The sequence below is a fragment of the Macaca fascicularis genome, chromosome 16, assembly GCF_037993035.2.
Source record: "Macaca fascicularis isolate 582-1 chromosome 16, T2T-MFA8v1.1".
NCBI lineage: Eukaryota > Metazoa > Chordata > Mammalia > Primates > Cercopithecidae > Macaca > Macaca fascicularis.
Window position 1 is genome coordinate 4,412,455 of NC_088390.1, and position 17,798 is coordinate 4,430,252.

The 17,798-nt window shown below is 47.2% G+C and overlaps 1 protein-coding gene across 7 annotated transcripts in view; it reads right to left on the bottom strand.

The window, feature by feature from the left end:
- UBE2G1 (ubiquitin conjugating enzyme E2 G1) overlaps positions 1-17,580 on the bottom strand; it is a 104,634-nt gene extending 87,054 nt beyond the window's left edge. For 5 of the 7 annotated variants that reach the window (XR_012425146.1, XM_045376352.3, XM_045376347.3 and 2 more), the window contains exon 1: positions 17,196-17,580. Coding sequence is in view for 1 of the 7 variants with exons in the window: in XM_045376352.3 (XP_045232287.1) it covers positions 17,196-17,241 (46 nt within the window). In the remaining 6 variants the exon portion in view is untranslated. The remainder of the gene's footprint in view (positions 1-17,195) is intronic. The other 2 variants (XR_012425145.1, XM_045376350.3) reach the window with 1 other exon arrangement.
- Positions 17,581-17,798: the final 218 nt, after the last annotated feature.

Genomic DNA, 17,798 nt, shown 5'->3' on the forward strand with positions numbered 1-17,798 from the left:
CATAGCCAACATGGCAAAACCCCATCTCTACTAAAAACACAAAAAGTAGCCAGGTGTGGTGGCGTGCACCTGTAATCCCAGCTACTCAGGAGGCTGAGACAGGAGAACCGCCTCTGCCCAGGAGGGAGCCTGGCCAACAGACGGAGATTATCTCATGGGGGTGGGGGAAAGAGTTAAAAATAAGAGAAACTGAATGCAGGGTATATAAGAACTCTCTGTACTATTCTCACAATTCTTCTGTATATCTGAAACTCTTTTAAAAAGGTTTATTTAAAAACAAAAAGCCTATCACAGTCGTATTGCTTCCCCAACAGCCATAGCATATGACGTAGATGCCGAAGAGGGTAGCAGGCAACACAATACCCTCATCTGTGCCACTGCTGCACCTGCAAGAGTTAAATATAAACCAAACTGGATAACAACAATTTTGTTGTTTCCATTAGGCAAATGCTAAGGGCAGAAGAAGAGCAAAGATGCCATCCTAGGGCAGAGATGCAGAAATAACCAGAGAAGACGGCGAAAATACAGTCTTTTCCTGGGGGAACGATCACACCATAAATGTTCACAGCAGTCTGAAAATAAGAAATTATTCCGAGCTTTGTCAGTGACAAGTGAAAAAAAGAAAAAATGAACAGAAAAAAGAAATTATCACAGCCTAAAGTACTAATGAGGATAATATAAACCTTACGCACTGCTAAATACAAAAAAAACAGGGAAATACAATCCTCTGTTTACCTAGGGTGAAAGAATATAAAGGAAGACCTCAGAATAACACTCCTCTCTATATATAAACCTTAAATAAGTAATTTAGTTTTAGAATCCTAAAGCACAAAAGATGACAAACAGACTCAAAATACCAGATGCGGCCATTACCAATAGTTATTAGTTCCCCTTCTAAAAGTTACAAAGAGTTCAGAATTTAACAGACTGTGCAGTGGTATAAAATGCAGTGGTCTTGGCTGGGTGCGGTAGCTCACGCCTGTAATCCCAGCACTTTGAAAGGGCGAGGCGGGTGAGGTGAGGAGTTCAAGACCAGCCTGGCCAACATGGCAAAAACTCCGTCTTTTAAATATATTTGACTCACCCTCAAAAACGGTGATAAAATCAAAGGATCATATGACCCCACAGGCTCCCCAGGACCTAAGTAGAAGAGGGATCACCGTATCAACATTAATTTTTATATTCATTCTCTGTGTAGATCTAACTTAAATATTGTTTTTCTAAGACAGGGTCTTGCTCTGTCAACCAGGCTAGAGGGCAGTGATGCGCTCACGGCTCATGGCAGCCTCCAACTCCTGGGCTCAAGCGATCCTCCTGCCCGGAATCCCCAAGTGCCGGGATTACAGGCGTGAGCCACTGCACCCAGCCTAAACTTTGTTAAAGGACTAATTCGGAGATTAATGAAGTCTAGCTGTCTTGGTTCTGCTCCTGCAAATAAGTGAAACTTAGTTTTCTCTTTTGGAAAATATGGACAGTCAGCTGAGTAGGAAATTTAAGGCCACTACAGCAGAGGACCAGACGGGAACTTCAGAGACATGGGAGGAAAAGCCAAAAAGAAAACAATGTTAATTTTTGTAGTAATTTTTAAAATTATACAGTTAGAAAAGCTACAGTCATGATAGAGTTGTTCATTAAAGAAAATACTTTGGGGGCGGGCGTGGTGGCTGTATTATAGATAATACAGCTGTATCATTTTCCTGATAATGATGTTTTTGCTATTCCTACTGAGAAAATGTTTGAATCCCGCTCATTCAAAAATAGTATGAGGCTGGGTGCAGTGACTCACGCCTGTAATCCCAGCACTTTGGGAGGCCGAGGCGGGCAGACTGCCTGAGCTCAGGAGTTCAAGACCAGCCTGGGAAACACGGTGAAACCCCATCTCTACTAAAATACAAAAATTAGCTAGGCGTGGTGGCGCGCACCTGTAGTCCCAGCTACCCAGGAGGTTGAGGCAGAATTGCTCGAACCTGGGAGGCGGAGGTTGCGGTGAGCCAAGATCGTGCCACTGCACTCCAGCCTGGGTGACAGAGTGAGACTCCATCTCAAAAAAAAAAAACTTTGACAGAAAAATAAGGACCTTGATGAGACACTGAAGGTGTTTCAACAAGTGTCACTTGCTGAAATTAAGTAAATGGAAAAGAAAAAAAAAATGTAAGAAGGGGGAAGAATGCCTATAATATTGTGGTGAAGTATCTATATTGTATTATCAACTGATATAAACTAGTGTCAATCAACAAAACTCCATCTCAACATACATATTAAATTTTATACCCCATATAATTAATATATATATAAATTAATATATAAAAATTTATATATAAAAATTTAATATATATAATTTAATATATATATTAAATTTTATTTTTTTTAGACAGAGTCTCGTTCTGTCACCAGGCTGGAGTGCAGTGGTGATCTTGGCTCACTACAACCTCCAACTCCCAGGTTCAAGCGATTCTCCTGCCTCAGCCTCCTGAGTAGCTGGGATTACAGGCATGTGCCACCACACCTGCCCAGCTAATGTTTGTATTTTTAGTACAGACATGGTTTCACCATGTTGGCCAGGATGGTCTCGATTTCCTGACCTCGTTATCCGTCCACTTCGGCCTCCCAAAGTGCTGGGATTACAGGCGTGAGCCACCATGCCCAGCTCGATTGTTTGTGTTTTTTTTTTTGAGACACAGTCTCACTCTGTCGCCCAGGCTGGAGTGCAGCGGCGCAATCTTGGCTCACTGCAACCTTCACCTGCTGGGTTCAAGAAGTTCTCCTGCCTCAGCCTCCAAGTAGCTGGGACTACAGGTGCGCGCCACCATATCCAGCTAATTTTTTGTATTTTTAGTAGAGACGGGGTTTCACCATGCTGGCCAGGCTGGTCTCGGAACTCCTGACCTCGTGATCCGCCCACCTCGGCCTCCCGAAGTGCTAGGATTACAGGTGTGAGTCACTGCGCCCGGCCTTTTTTGTGTGTGTGTGAGTGAGACAGAGTCTCACTCAGTCACCCAGACTGGAGTGTAGTGGCGCGATCTCAGCTCACTGCAGCCTCTGCCTCCTGGGTTCAAGAGATTCTCCCGCCTGGCCTCCCAAAGTGCTGGGATTACAGGTGTGAGTCACCACACCTGGCCTACCCCAGCATTTTTAAGGTCTTCCACAAACTTCAACCTTTCCAGATAGTTTTCCCACTAGTTCAGTTTATCATATACTCCAACTATACAACTTCTTTCAGCATAAACTTTGTCTTGCTTGTTCTTTTCCATCAGCCTTAAATATTTTCCTCTTTCTGCGTGTCAAATTTGACAGATCTTTTAAAGGTCAAGCAGAAGTGTCATGAACTCCTCCTCAAAGCCCGCCATGAACCAGACTGGTAGAAGCCAGCTTTTCTTGACTTCTTCTATAATGACAACCCTAAAGCAGCTGTATTATGGAACTTTTATTTTTCTACAGAATACAAGTTCCTGAAATGCCCAAACAGCATCCCGACAGCACACAAAACAGGCATCAAACTTGCTGATTTAAGAGATGGCATGGCCGGGTGCGGTGGCTCAAGCCTGTAATCCCAGCACTTTGGGAGGCCGAGACGGGTGGATCACGAGGTCAGGAGATCGAGACCATCCTGGCTAACACGGTGAAACCCCATCTCTACTAAAAAATACAAAAAACTAGCCGGGCGAGGTGGCGGGCGCCTGTAGTCCCAGCTACTCAGGAGGCTGAGGCAGGAGAATGGCGTAAACCCGGGAGGTAGAGCTTGCAGTGAGCTGAGATCCGGCCACTGCACCCCAGCCTGGGCGACAGAGCAAGACTCCGTCTCAAAAAAAAAAAAAAAAAAAGAGACGGCATTAGATCTGCATAAATGAGCTTCACTCCACAGATCAAAGAACCCTCTGAAATTACATACCAAGTTATGTATGTGCGCTTTTCTCAGGAGGCCTTTTAACTCTTACCAGATTCTCAAAGGAAACGAAGAACTCCCAAAATATTAATAATAAAAAAAAAACAACACTCTGGGAAGGAAAGGGCTCGAGTTTTATCAGAAAATAAAACTTTCTGCTAGCCAGCTCCATCAGCATTTAAGAAGGTGAGACTGGAGAAATTACCAATTTCTTTATTTACTTCAAATATTTGGCTGGGGCAAAGATTTGACACAATGGTTCATGTGTCTAATCCCAGGACTCTGAGAGGCCAAGGTGGGGGGACTGCTTGAACCCAGGACTTCAAGACCAGCCTGGGCAACATAGCAAAACCCCATCTCTACCAAAAAAAAAAATTTTTTTAATTTGCTGAGCATGGTGGTGCGTGCCTGTGGTCCCAGCTACTCAGGCAGATAAGGTGGGAGGATCACTTGGTTCTGGGAGATTGAGGCTGCAGTGGGCCATCATCACATCCTTGCACTCCAGCCTGGGTGACAAAGCAAGACTTTATCAAAAGGAAAAATTAGCCAGGTGTGGCGGTGCATGCATATAGTCCCAGCTATAGGGAGGGAGGTAGGGGGATTGCTTGAGCCAAGGAAGTGGAGGCCGCAGTGGGCCTTGATGGTGCCACTGCATTCTAGTCTGGACAACAGAGTAAGACCCTGTCTCAAAACAAAACAAAGATTTGCTGTGATTTGCCTCACAAGCAGCTGGGACTACAGGTATGTGCAACCACGACCGGCTAATTTTTGTATTTTTAGTAGAAACAGGGTTTCACCATGCTGGCCATGGCTTGTCTCAAACTCCTGACCTCAGGTGATCCACCTGCCTCAGCCTCCCAAAGTGCTGGGATTACAGGCATGAATCACTACGCCAGGCCTGCCAGACTATTTTCTTAGAACTTCATTTACTGGCTGGGAGCAAGTGGCTCAAGCCTATAATCTTAGCACTTTGGGAGGCCAGGGGTGGGTGTTACCACCTGAGGTCATGAGTTTGAGACTAGCCGTGGCCAGCATGGTGAAACTCCATCTCTACTAAAAATAGAAAAATTAGCCAGTTGTGGTGGCGGATGCCTGTAGTCCCAGCTACTTCTGAGGCTGAGGCGGGAGAATCGCTTGAACCCAGGAGGGGGAGGTTGCAGTGGGCCGAGATCGCACCACTGCACTCCAGCCTGGGCAACAAGAGTTAAAAAAAAAAAAAAAAAATTAATTTACTACTGGCTGCTCTGCCTATGGAGTAGTCATTCTTTTTTGTTTTTTTTTTTCTGAGACGGAATTTCTTGTTCCCCAGGCTGGAGTGCAGTGGCATGGTGTTGGCTCACTGCAACCTCCGCCTCGCGGGTGCAAGCGATTCTCCTGCCTCAGCCTCCTGAGTAGCTGGGATTACAGGCATGCACCACCATGCCCAGCTAATTTTGTATTTTTAGTAGAGAGGGGGTTTCTCCAAGTTGGTCAGGCTGGTCAGGCGAGAGCCACCGCACCCAGCAGAGTAGCCATTCTTTATTCCTTTTACTTTCTTAATAAACTTGTTTCACTTAACAAAATAAAATTAAAAAGACCGGGCATGGTGGCTCATGCCTGTAATCCCAGCACTTTGGGAGGCTGAGGCGGGTGGATCACCTGAGGTCGGGAGTTCAAGACCAGCCTGACCAACATGGAGAAACCCCCGTCTCTACTAAAAATACAAAATTAGCCAGGCGTGGTGGCTCACATCTGTAACCCCAGCTACTCGGGAGGTTGAGGCAGGAGAATCGCTTGAACCCAGGAGGTGGAGGTTGCAGTGAGCCGAGGTCATGCCACTGCACTCCAGCATGGACAAAAAGAGCGAAACTCTGTCTCAAGAAAAAAAAAAAAAGGATATAACCTAACGCTATTAAGAGAACTGAAATGTTGATTCTGCTGTATATAAACATAGTCTTTTTCCTATGAAGCCTTACCTCATCTCTCTGTACTCCCCCCATAATTAAACACTTCTCCTTCAATGCCACTTTCTGTTCCTTGTACATATACATTTATGTACTGCATTAAAACTTCGCGGCCAGGCGCAGTGGCTCACGCCTGTAATCTCAGCTCTTTGGAAGGCCGAGGTGGGCAGATGGCCTGAGGTCAGGAGTTCAAGACCAGCCTGAACAACATGGTTAAACCCCTTCTCTACTAAAAAATACAAAAAATTAGCTGTGCATGGTGGCACACGCCTGTAATCCCAGCTACTCAGGAGGCTGAGGCGGGAGAATCACTTGAACCCAGGAGGTGAAGGTTGCAGTAAGCTGAGATGGCGCCACTGCACTTCAGCCTGGGCAACAAGAGCGAAACTCTGTCTCAAAAAACAGTTAAATAAATAAATAAATAAAAATAAAAATCTTTTCTTACATAGTGCTACTCAATGTAGCACCTCAAGGTTGGGATATCACATCAATTACCTTTGTGTTCCCATAGCATCTCAATACAATGGCATATAAGGGCTCAATAAATAAACTTTTATGCTGATGCTTTATTCCATTTTGCAAGCAACCACACAAGTTTAAATGAAGACTGCTATTTAAAATTAAGATGGTGGCTGTGCATGGCAGCTCACGCCTGTAATCCCAGCACTTTGGGAGGCCAAGCCAAGAGGATCGCTTGAGCCCAGGAGTTCAAGAGCAGCCTGAGCAACACAGCAAGACTTTGATCGCAAAAATAAATTAAGTAATAAATAATTTAAAAAATTAAGATAGAATTTCTGTCTTAAACTACAGGTTTCTCTACTTCAACTTCCTGTTCCTTGAACATGTTAATAGAGCAACCATGTAGTTGTGTTTGTAACTACAAATATTAAGTTCTTTATTTGAAAAAGGATGGATAATAATGCACGGTTACAGGTGACGTTTTAAAAAAACTTTTTATTCTGAAATACAGTCCCATAGGACAAGGGGGAAATGTACAGAAAGGTTTCCTGTAACCTTTACCCTGTTTCTCCCAAATGTTAACATCCTGTATAAGTCTAGCACAATATCAAACCCAAGAAATTGACGGTGGTACAATCCATATACTTTATAGTCCCCCCACCAGTCTGAAAATATTAAATGGAAAATAACAGAAATAAACAATTCCTAAGTTTTAAATTTTGTGTTGTTCTGAGTAGCATGATGAAATCTCACACTGTCCCTCCTGCCTATGACTTAGCAGTGCTTGGGTTCAAGTAACCCTTGTTTTACTTAATAATGGCCCCAAAGTGCAAGAGTAGTGATGCTGGCATATTGTTATCATTACTCTGTTTTATTATCATTGTTGTTAATCTTGCCATGACTAACGTAAATTAAACCCCATTACAGGTATGCGATCATAGAATACCTGTCATAGGAAAAAGCACAAGGTTCAGGACTATCTGTAGTTTCAGGCATCCACTGGAGGTCTTGGAAAGTATCCCATGCAGATAAGGGAGGACTATTGTATTCAGATGTCATCACTGTGTGTGTGTGTGTGTGTGTGTGTAGCTCTATGCAGTTTTATCACATTTGCAGATGTGTGTAATCACTATCAAGATACAAAACTCTTCATCACTACAAAGATCCCTCATGTTGCTGTATACCACATATCTCTCATGTCCCTAAATCCCTGAACACTATTATCCATCACTATAATTTTGTCATTTCCAGAATTTTATACAAAGGTGCCAAGACCACCCAATAGAGAAGGACAATCTAGTCTCTTAACAAATGGTGGTGGGAAAAGTTGTGGATATCCACAAGCAAAATAGTGAAGTTGGACGTTTATCTTGCACTTTACATAAAAATTAACTTGGCCAGGCGCGGTGGCTCACACCTGTAATCCCAGCACTTTGGGAGGCCGAGGTGGGCCGATCACAAGGTCAGGAGTTCGAGGCCATCCTGGCCAACATGGTGAAACTCCGTCTCTACTAAAAATACAAAAATTATCTGGGCGTGGTGGCACGCGCCTGTAGTCCCAACTACTCAGGAGGCTGAGGCAGAACTGCTTGAACCTGGGAGGTGGAGGCTGCAGTGAGCCAAGATCGCGCCACTGCACTCCAGCCTGGGCAACAGAGCGAGACTCTGCCTCAAAAAAAAAAAAAAAAAAAAGCCTGTAATCCCAGCACTTTGGGAGGCCGAGACAGGCGGATCACGAGGTCAGGAGATCGAGACCATCCTGGCTAACACAGTGAAACCCCGTCTCTACTAAAAAATACAAAAACTTAGCCGGGCGAGGTGGCAGGCGCCTGTAGTCCCAGCTACTCGGGAGGCTGAGGCAGGAGAATGGCGTGAACCCGGGAAGCGGAGCTTGCAGTGAGCTGAGATCCGGCCACTGCACTCCAGCCTGGGTGACAGAGCGAGACTCCGTCTCAAAAAAAAAAAAAAAAAAAAAAAAAAAAAAAGACCTAAATATAAAACCTAAAACTGTAACTCCCAGAAGAAAACGTAAAAGAAGAGCTTCATAACACTGCACTTAGCAGTGATTTCTTGGATATAACACCAAAAGCACAGGCAACAAGAGCAAATAGACAAACTAGACTACACCAAACTTAAAACAGTCGTGCATCACAGGATACGATCGACAGAGTGAAAAGGCAACCTACCAAATGGGAGTAAATATTTGCAGATCATGTATCTATTGGGGTTAATAGCTAAAATAATACCCAAAAAGAACCCCTACCGCTCTGCAAAGAAAAAGCCAAATAACCTGACTGTTTAAATGGCAAGACTTTAAATAGACGTTTCTCCAAAAATGACAAACAAATGGCCAAAAGCATGTAAAAAGACGCACCACTTTGTAACCATCGGAGAAATGCAAATCAAAACCACAATGAGGGCCAGGTGTGGTGGCTCACACCTGTAATCCCAGCAGTCTGGGAGGCAGAGGCAGGCAGATGGCTTCAACTCTGGAGTTCGAAACCAGCCTAGTTAACATGGTTGAAATTCCATCTCTACAAAACAAAATACAAAAATTAGCCTGGTGTGGTGGCATGTGCCTATAGTCCCAGCTACTCAGGAGTCTGAAGTGGGAGGACTGCTGGAGCCCAGGAGTTCGAGGCTGCAGTGAGCTGAGATCGCAGCACTGCACTCCAGCCTGGGCAACAGAGTAAGACCCTGTTTCAGGAAAACCAAAAAACAAAACAAAAACCACACAATGAGATTTCATCTTACACCTATTTGGATGACTTTTATCAAAAAAAATAAGTAAGTGTTGGCAAAGATGTGGAAAAACTGGAACCTTACTTTTACCTACTGATGGGATTGTAAAATGGTGCAAGGCCTATGAAAAAGTTTGGAAATTCCTCAAAAAATTAAAGATAGAACTACCCAAAGTAGGTTCATCATTTGTAACATTCTGCTGTGTGATGTTGACAACGAGGGAAGCTATGCTTGAGTGGGGGCAGGAGGTATTTGGGAAATCTCTGTACCTTCTAACTCAATCTCACTGAGAACCTGAGGCTGTTCGGGCGGGGTGGCTCACGCCTGTAATCCCAGCACTTTGGGAGGCCGAGGCAGGTGGATCACGAGGTCAAGAGATCAAGACCATCCTGGCCAACATGGTGAAACCCCAACTCTACTAAAAATACAAAAAAAAAAAAGAAAAAAAAAATTAGCTCGGTGTGGTGGTGCGCGCCTGTAGTCCCAACTACTCGGGAGGCTGAGGCAGGAGAATCGCTTGAACCTGAAAGGCAGAGGTTGCAGTGAGCCAGATCCACCACTGCACTCCAGCCTGATGACCGAGTGAAACCCCATCTCAAAAAAAAAAAAAGAATAGTCTATAGGCTGGGCACCGTGGCTCACGCCTGTAATCCAAGCACTTTAGGAGGCTGAGGCAGGTGGATCACCTGAGGTCAGGGGTTCGAGACCAGCTTGGCCAACATGGTGAAATGCCTTTCTACTAAAAATACAAAAATTAGATGGGCGTGGTGGCAGGTGCCTGTAATCCCAGCTACTTGGGAGGCTGAGGCAGGAGAATCACTTGAACCCAGGAGACAGAGGCTGCAGTGAGCCAAGGTCCCGCCACTGTACTCCAGCCTGGGCAACAAGAGCAGAACTCCATCTCAAAAAAAAAAAAAAAAAATAGGCTGGATGCGGTGGCCTACGCCTGTGATCCCAGCACTTTGGGAGGCTGAGGCGGGTGGATCACCTGAGGTCAGGAGTTCAAGCCAGCCTGACCAACATGGAGAAACCCTGTCTCTACTAAAAATACAAAATTAGCCAGGTGTCGTGGCCCATGCCTATAACCCCAGCTACTCGGGAGGCTGCAGTGGGAGAATCGCTTGAACCCGGGAGGCAAGAGGTTGCGGTGAGCCATGATTGCGCCACTGCACTTCAGCCTGGGCAACAAGAGCAAAACTCCGTATCAAAAAAAAAAAAAAAAGAAAAGAGGAAAAAGAACTCTTTGCCTAGCATCACTCTGTCTTAACATAGAAACCCTAGAAAATATATACCTTACATAAGAATATGATAATGTAATTAAAATGCATGTACATTCAAAAGCAAATGAAAACAGTGTCTCCTGACATAAAGAACGTTTCTTAAAAATTCCAATTTGATAAACTTACTTAAAAGCAATCTTGCTTTACAAGATTAAAGCAAACAACAAACAGCTGCCAGGTAAAAATTTAAATTCTTTATATTTTTAACATATCCCTAGCCAACAGAAGAGTAGATAAGAAAAGCTAAAGGAAAAAAAGCAAAGATACAGCAGTAGCAGTTTTTCTAAGTCACTGGACATGGGTATAAAGGTTAAATAAAAGGTAAAATAAAATATTTCCCCTTATAAAAATTAACTTGTTGCAAGTCTAGAACATAACTTCATAAAAAGAGGTATACATCTCTACAGCAACAGCAATACATTAGAGTATTTATTCCAGAAGTTTCTCTGAGGGCCAGAATCTATCAATGGAACAGCACTGATAAAAACTTCTGATTAGACCGGGCGCGGTGGCTCACGCCTGTAATCCCAACACTTTGGGAGGCTGAGGAGGGCAGAGGAGATTGAGACCATCCTGGCCAACATGGTGAAACTCCGTCTCTACTAAAAATACAAAAATAATCCAGGGGTGGTGGCGTGCGCCTGTAGTCCCAGCTACTCAGAAGGCTGAGGCAGTAGAATCACTTGAACCCAGGAGGCAGAGGCTGCAGTGAGCCAAGATCTCGCCACTACACTCCAGCCTGGGCGACAGAACGAGACTCCATCTCAAAAAAAAAACTTCTGATTAACTCAAATTAGCCCAATACTATCTTGCACTAAGGGGAAAAAGTTTAGAATGTTCTATTGTAACATTTAAATATCTTATTTCCTGGAACTACATTTTATTCTTTTTTTTTTTTTTTTTTTTTGAGGCGGAGTCTGGCTTTCTTGCCCAGGCTGGAGTGCAGTGGCCGGATCTCAGCTCACTGCAAGCTCCGCCTCCCGGGTTCCCGCTATTCTCCTGCCTCAGCCTCCCGAGTAGCTGGGACTACAGGCGCCTGCCACCTCGCCCAGCTAGTTTTTTGTATTTTTTAGTAGAGACGGGGTTTCACTGTGTTAGCCAGGATGGTCTCGATCTCCTGACCTCGTGATCCGCCCGTCTCGGCCTCCCAAAGTGCTGGGATTACAGGCTTGAGCCACCGCGCCTGGCCCACATTTTATTCTTTATCATGTATCTGTTTATAATAATCATGTTCATTACCAGAATTCGGAGAATGTTTGCTTTTTGTGATTTGTACTTTTCTGTACCTGAAATGCTGTTAACCATATAAACCTACACTGTGTTTACCTTGCCAGAGTGTTTCCATAAGCCCACACTTCCTTCTCTGAAAAGTTATTTCCTACAAACCAATGAAAGGTAACATTAGACGTACCCTTAGAAGTCATCTAAATTCTAACAAAAATTTAAATCTAAAAAAAATTTCAATAATTAAGAAATGCCAAATTATTTATCCTAAATCAAACTGATCTCATTAAAAGAGTGCTTAATTAATACTTTACTTGCTTAAAGCAAAGGAATGCCCACACTACAGTTTACCATAATTTGGCATACCCTCCCACCAACAAAAAAATTGTACTGAAGTACCCAAAGCCGAAAGAGGCAAGGATTGAAACGCATCTTGACAGAGCAATCAGACATTCTTCACCTGAGAAAAGGAAGTCAAAAGGCAACAATAGGGGACAGGGCGTGGTGGCTCAGGCCTGTAATTCCAGCACTGTGGGAGGCTGAGGCAGGCGGATCACAAGGTCAGGAGATAGAGAACATCCTGGCTAACACAGTGAAACCCCGTCTCTACTAAAAATGCAAAAAATTAGCCGGGCACGGTGGTGGGCGCCTGTAGTCCCAGCTACTGGGGAGGCTGAGGCAGGAGAATGGCGGCAACGCGGGAGGCGGAGCTTGCAGTGAGCCGAGATTGCGTCACTGCACTCCAGTCTGGGAGACACAGGGAGACTCCCTCTCAAAAAAAAAAAAAAAAAAGGCAACAATGATAGTCACTGGATTATCAGATTTTACACCCTAGATCTACTCTATTAAATAATGATCAATGCACCTAATTTGACAACTATATGTGAAAGTATCACAAAATACAATGTGTATTAACAAACTATATAATAAAACTGGCCTGGCACAGTGGCTCACGCCTGTAATCCCAGCACTTTGGGAGGTTGAGACGGGTGGATCACCTGAGATTAGGAGTTCGAGACCAGCCTCACCAACATGGAAAAACCCTGTCTCTACTAAAAATACAAAACTGACCAGGCATGGTGGCACAAGCCTGTAATCCCAGCTAATCGGGAGGCTGAGGAAGGAGAATCGCTTGAACCTGGCGAGGCAGCGGTTGTGGTAAGCCTAGCTCATGCCATTGCACGCCAGCCTGGGCAACAAGAGTGAAGCTCTGTCTCAAAAAAAATACACATATGCAATAGAGGGGCCGGGCGCAGTGTCTCACACCTGTAATCCTACTTTGTAAGGCCAAGGTGGGCAGATCACCTGAGGTCAGGAGTTCAAGACCAGCCTGGCCAGCATGGCAAAAACCCCATCTCTACTAAATATACAAAAAATTAGCTGGGCATCGTGGCACACACCTGTAATCCCAGCTACTTGGGAGGCTGAGGCACAAGAATCGCTTGAACCCAGGAAGCGGAGGTTGCAATTAGCCGAGATCGTGCCACTGCACTCTAGCCTAGGCGACAGAGCAAGACTGTCTCAAAAAAAAAAAAAAAAAAGACATTTGTCAGTGATGTGTTGCTTCCATGAAAAGAACCTGTGGTCAGGGTGAAAAGACTATGCTTTTTTGTACTCTTTGCATTTTTAACCAATGCTTATAATACCTTTTCAAAAGATAAAATGTTTTAAAAGTATCTCTAGTGCTGAGGGATTTCTTAGTGTTTAACATAAGGCACTGCAAAACTTGAATTGCCACGGCTGAATTTGCAAAGGAGTAAGTCATAGTCTAATAATATCCATAGAGAAATACACAACCTATCTGATTTCATGAATATGTTAGGTGTCTTTATTTGCTTAACAATTAGCCATAATGGTCTTTTCTGAAACATTTTAACTCAGTAATCTTCAACCTGGGATGATTTTGTCCCTCAGGAGACATTTGGCAATAGAGACATTTATGGTTGTCACAACTAAGGGAGGATGCTACTGGCATCTAGTGGGTGAAGGCCACGTATGCTGCTCAACATTCTGTAACGCACAGAACAGGCCCCACAATGAGACTCAACCCAAAATGTCAGTGGCGCCAAGACTGAGGAATTCCACAACCCAAGGAACCATTGTGTTCAATTCTCAAAGTAACCAGGTTCTTCATTAAGTTATCAACAAAACATACCCCATATATTCTCCCAAGTAATTAATTTAAATCCTTAAGGATTGACAGACTAGAGGTTCAATAAATGTAGCCACTCATACAAAAATTAGCCTGGCGTGGTAGTACACACCTGTAATCTCAGTTACTGGGGGCGGGTGGGGGTGGGGAGGAGCAGGGGATGGGGCAGGAGAATCTCTTGAACCTGGGAGGTGGAGGTTGCAGTGAACCGAGATTATGTCACTGCACTCCAACCTCCGTGAAAGGTGGTGGTGGCTCACACTTGTAATCCCAGCACTTTGGGAGGCCGAGGTGGGTGAATCACCTGAAGTCATTCGAGACCAGCCTGGCCAACATGGTGAAACCCCGTCTCTACTAAAAATACAAAACTTGGCCAGGCACAGTGGCAGGTGCCTGTAATCCCAGCAACTCAGAGGTTGAGGCAGGAGAATCACTTGAACTTGGAGGTAGAAGTTGTCCTGAGCCAAGATCTCGCCACTGCACTACAGTTTGGGCAACAAAGTAAAAACTCTGTCTCAAAAATAAAATAAAACAGGCTTTTATTTCACACTCTGTGTAGTTATCAAATCTTTCCAATAAATTTTATGTTTACATTTCAATTAAAATTCATTTGCCTTGCCCTACTACTTTGTACATTTCGAGCATGTTAATTCACATGCTTCAAATTTTTCAAAACATATTAAAAACAATCCCATTGTTTCTCATCAAGAAGGCAGGAAAACTTAAATCTGCAGCTAAGTAACTTTACAATGAGGCCTGAAAAAATACAAATTAAATTGCTCTCTCCTCTATCTTAAAGTGTATTTTAGTATGCCCCATCAGAATGTCAATCATTAGTAAAGAGCTTTGGGACGTTTTATTAATATTTGCATATACATTGTCCAAAAAAAAAAAAGAGGGCAGAACGGAACCAAGTGACCAACAAAATCTAGAGCTGGTTCAAAAACGGATAGGAAATCGTTTTGACACATCGCTGCTGCTGACACTGTTATGTCTTATTTTACTTTCTTAGTAATGCATAACTTCTTTTACACCTTTTAAATGTTTATCTTTTCCATTATGTAACAATTCAGTGTTTTAATACCTAGTACCTCAAGTTGTTTAACAATTCACCACATAAAACTTATTCTGATTAAAGAATTGGGGAAATCTTAATTCCCTCCTCCAAACAAAAAAGTATACAGAAAAGGTGTTTATAAATGTCAAGATGCAGACGGGCGCGGTGCTCACGCCTGTAATCCCAACACTTTGGGAGGCCCAGGCGGGCGATCCCCAGGTCAGGAGTTGGAGATCAGCCTGGCCAGCATGGTAAAAACCCGCCTCTACCAAAAATACAAAAAATTAGCCGGGCGTGGTGGTGCGCGCCTGTAATCCCAGCTACTCGGGAGGCTGAGGCAGGAGAATCACTTGAACCCAGGAGGCGGAGGTTGCAGTGAGCCGAGATGACGCAACTGCACTCCAGCCTAGGTGATAAGAGTGAGACTCTGCCTCAAAATTTAAAAAAAGATGGAATAAAGTTCTCTTTTTTTTTGAGACAGTCTCGCTCTGTCGCCCAGGCTGGAGTGCAGTGGCGCGATCTCGGCTCACTGCAAACTCCACCTCCGGGGTTCACGCCATTCTCCTGCCTCAGCCTCCCCAGTAGCTGGGACTACAGGCGCCCGCCACCACACCCGGCTAATTTTTTGTATTTTTAGTAGAGACGGGGTTTCACTATGTTAGCCAGGATGATCGCAATCTCCTGACCTCGTGATCCGCCCGCCTCGGCCTCCCAAAGTGCTGTGATTACAGGCATGAGCCACGGCGCCCGGCCCTTCTTTTTTTTTTTTGAAGAGTCTCGCTCTGTTGCCCAGGCTGGAATGCAATGGGGCGATCTCAACTCACTGCAGCGATGCCTCCCGGGTTCAAGCAATTCTCCTGCCTCAGCCTCCCGAGCAGCTGGGATTACAGGCGCCCTCCACCACGCCCGAATAATTTTTTGTATTTTTAGTAGTGACGGGTGTTTCACCACATTGGCCAGGCTGGCCTTGAACTCCTGTCTTCAGGTGATCTGCCCGCCTCAGCTTCCCGAAGTGCTGAGATTACAAGCGTGAGCCACCGCGCCCGGCCTCAGTGCTTTTCCAGTACATAATTTTGATGAGTATCCTGTAGTATCATTAGAACTTCTCCATTCACTGGAAGCGAACTCCCCCGAGCATCTAGAACTTTAATACTTGTCCAAACCTGCTTGCTCATGGTCTAATAATAAACCCAATTATACTATCTGTAAGAACCCCTGACAATCTTTTCCTTAAGAAGCTATAAAGGTGATTTAACGAACACCTCAAACTCTTAGTAAATGTATTTCAAAGACAGATTTCATCACTCCAGTCTTTGGCTTCTGCTGAGGGCCGGAGGCTACTGGTTGTAGAGTGGGTAGGGGGAAGATCGCTTGAACTGAGAATGACACACGCCGGGCGTTGTACAGCAGGGGTAACTGCTGGTTCATTTCTCTTTAAATCTGGCAGCACGTGGGGCTGCATTGTGAAGCCACCAACCCGCCTCCCCCCTTCCACTCCGCACACGGACGTCTCCAGTGCGCATGCTCTGCGCACACAGTCCTAGCAGAGTAGGAGCCAACCCCCTAAAAAGTCAACCTGGAAGCCGCAAACGGCCGGAGGCCGGGACAATGGGGGAGGGGGGCCGCAGGCTCCTCGGAGAGGCCGACCCGGCCGCCGCCCCGGGCCAGAGTCTGCGGGCGCAGCTCCGGGGTTTGCGGGCCTGCGCAGGAGCAGGAATCGCGGCGAGCACAAAGCCCGGAGCCGGCCAGCGAGCGGCTCTCCCCGCGGCCCGCTCCTACCCTCCCCCAGCCGGGCGGCGCAGCCGGAGCCCGTGCCAGGCGGAGGCAGGCGAGGCGGCGTTCCGCACCCCGCCAGGGTCTCCGGCACCCGCGCGCCCGCGTGGAGGCCGCCGAGGCCGGCGCTTTTGTTGTCGGCCCCAACTCCGCGGACCCAGCGCCGCCCGGGGAGAAGTTTTGTGCGCCTCACCTATCCCGCCAGGGCAGGTCCCTTCCGCCCGCCCTCGCCCCCTGCGGCTCAGACACCGAGCCTGGGACTCGCAGCCACGCTGGGCCCGGACGCTCCAGCCGGCCCCGAAGGTCCGGCGACCCCGGCAGCACCTGAGCCCGGGACCCGCCCCTCCAGGCTGGCGGCCCCGGCCTGGGGATCCGCACACAGCCCCTCCCCCGCAACGTCCTACAGAACGGTGGGGGAGGGGGGCCGCCTCCTCTCCGATCCCCCGGGCGCCAGGCCCGGTCCCCGGCCCGGAGCTGGGTCGCGTCCCCGCCCCCAATGCCCTCCGAGAGCCAGGCGAGAACGGCTGGGCCCGGCCGGGACCGGAGCCTCGAGGTACCCACCCTCGCAGGCCCGGACCCCTTCGGCCGTGCGGCCGCTGGCTCGGGAGGAGGAGAAGAGGGACCGAGCAGCGGCTGTCTGCGATCGCGGCCGAGCCCGGCGGCCCGCCGCCCGCCTGCTCACCTGCCAGCTGTCTTCGCAGTAGCAGTGCCGACTGCAGCTCCGTCATCCTCCCCGCCGAGGGCCCGGGCTGGCGCCGGGGCTTCCGAAGGGCTGGGGACAGGCTCTGGGGGCGGCTGGAGCGGGGTGTGCCGAGGAACCCGGGCCCCGCGACCGGAGCGCCGGAGCCGAGGGAGGCCGGGCTGAGGCGGCGGGAGCGGCGCCTCGCTGCCGGTGCGAGTCCGCTCGCTTCAGCTCTTTTCACAGCGACTCACGCCCGGAAGGGGAGGGTGCCCGGGCTGCCGCGGCGCGCACTGGGACTTCGCTCGCCCGCTTCCCTCCTTCAACCCGCCCGTCGGCCCCACCGGTGCCTTCCCCCGCCACTGCCTCACTGCGCGCAGGGCCGCTCGGCGCAGGCGCGCTGAGACAGCCGACTTGGGAAGCGTCCCGCCCGCTAGCCCGACCCCTCGGCCTCCCGCCCCGCCCCCGGCGGCGGAACCCCGCCCCCTAAGCGCAGTTGTCCCTGTCGTCGCCATTTTGGGAAGGTCGACGCCCGGCTGCCAGCCCAAGTCTCCGCTGGTAGACGCCCCGCGGACGCCATGACAAAGAGGTCGCGGAGGGTCAAAT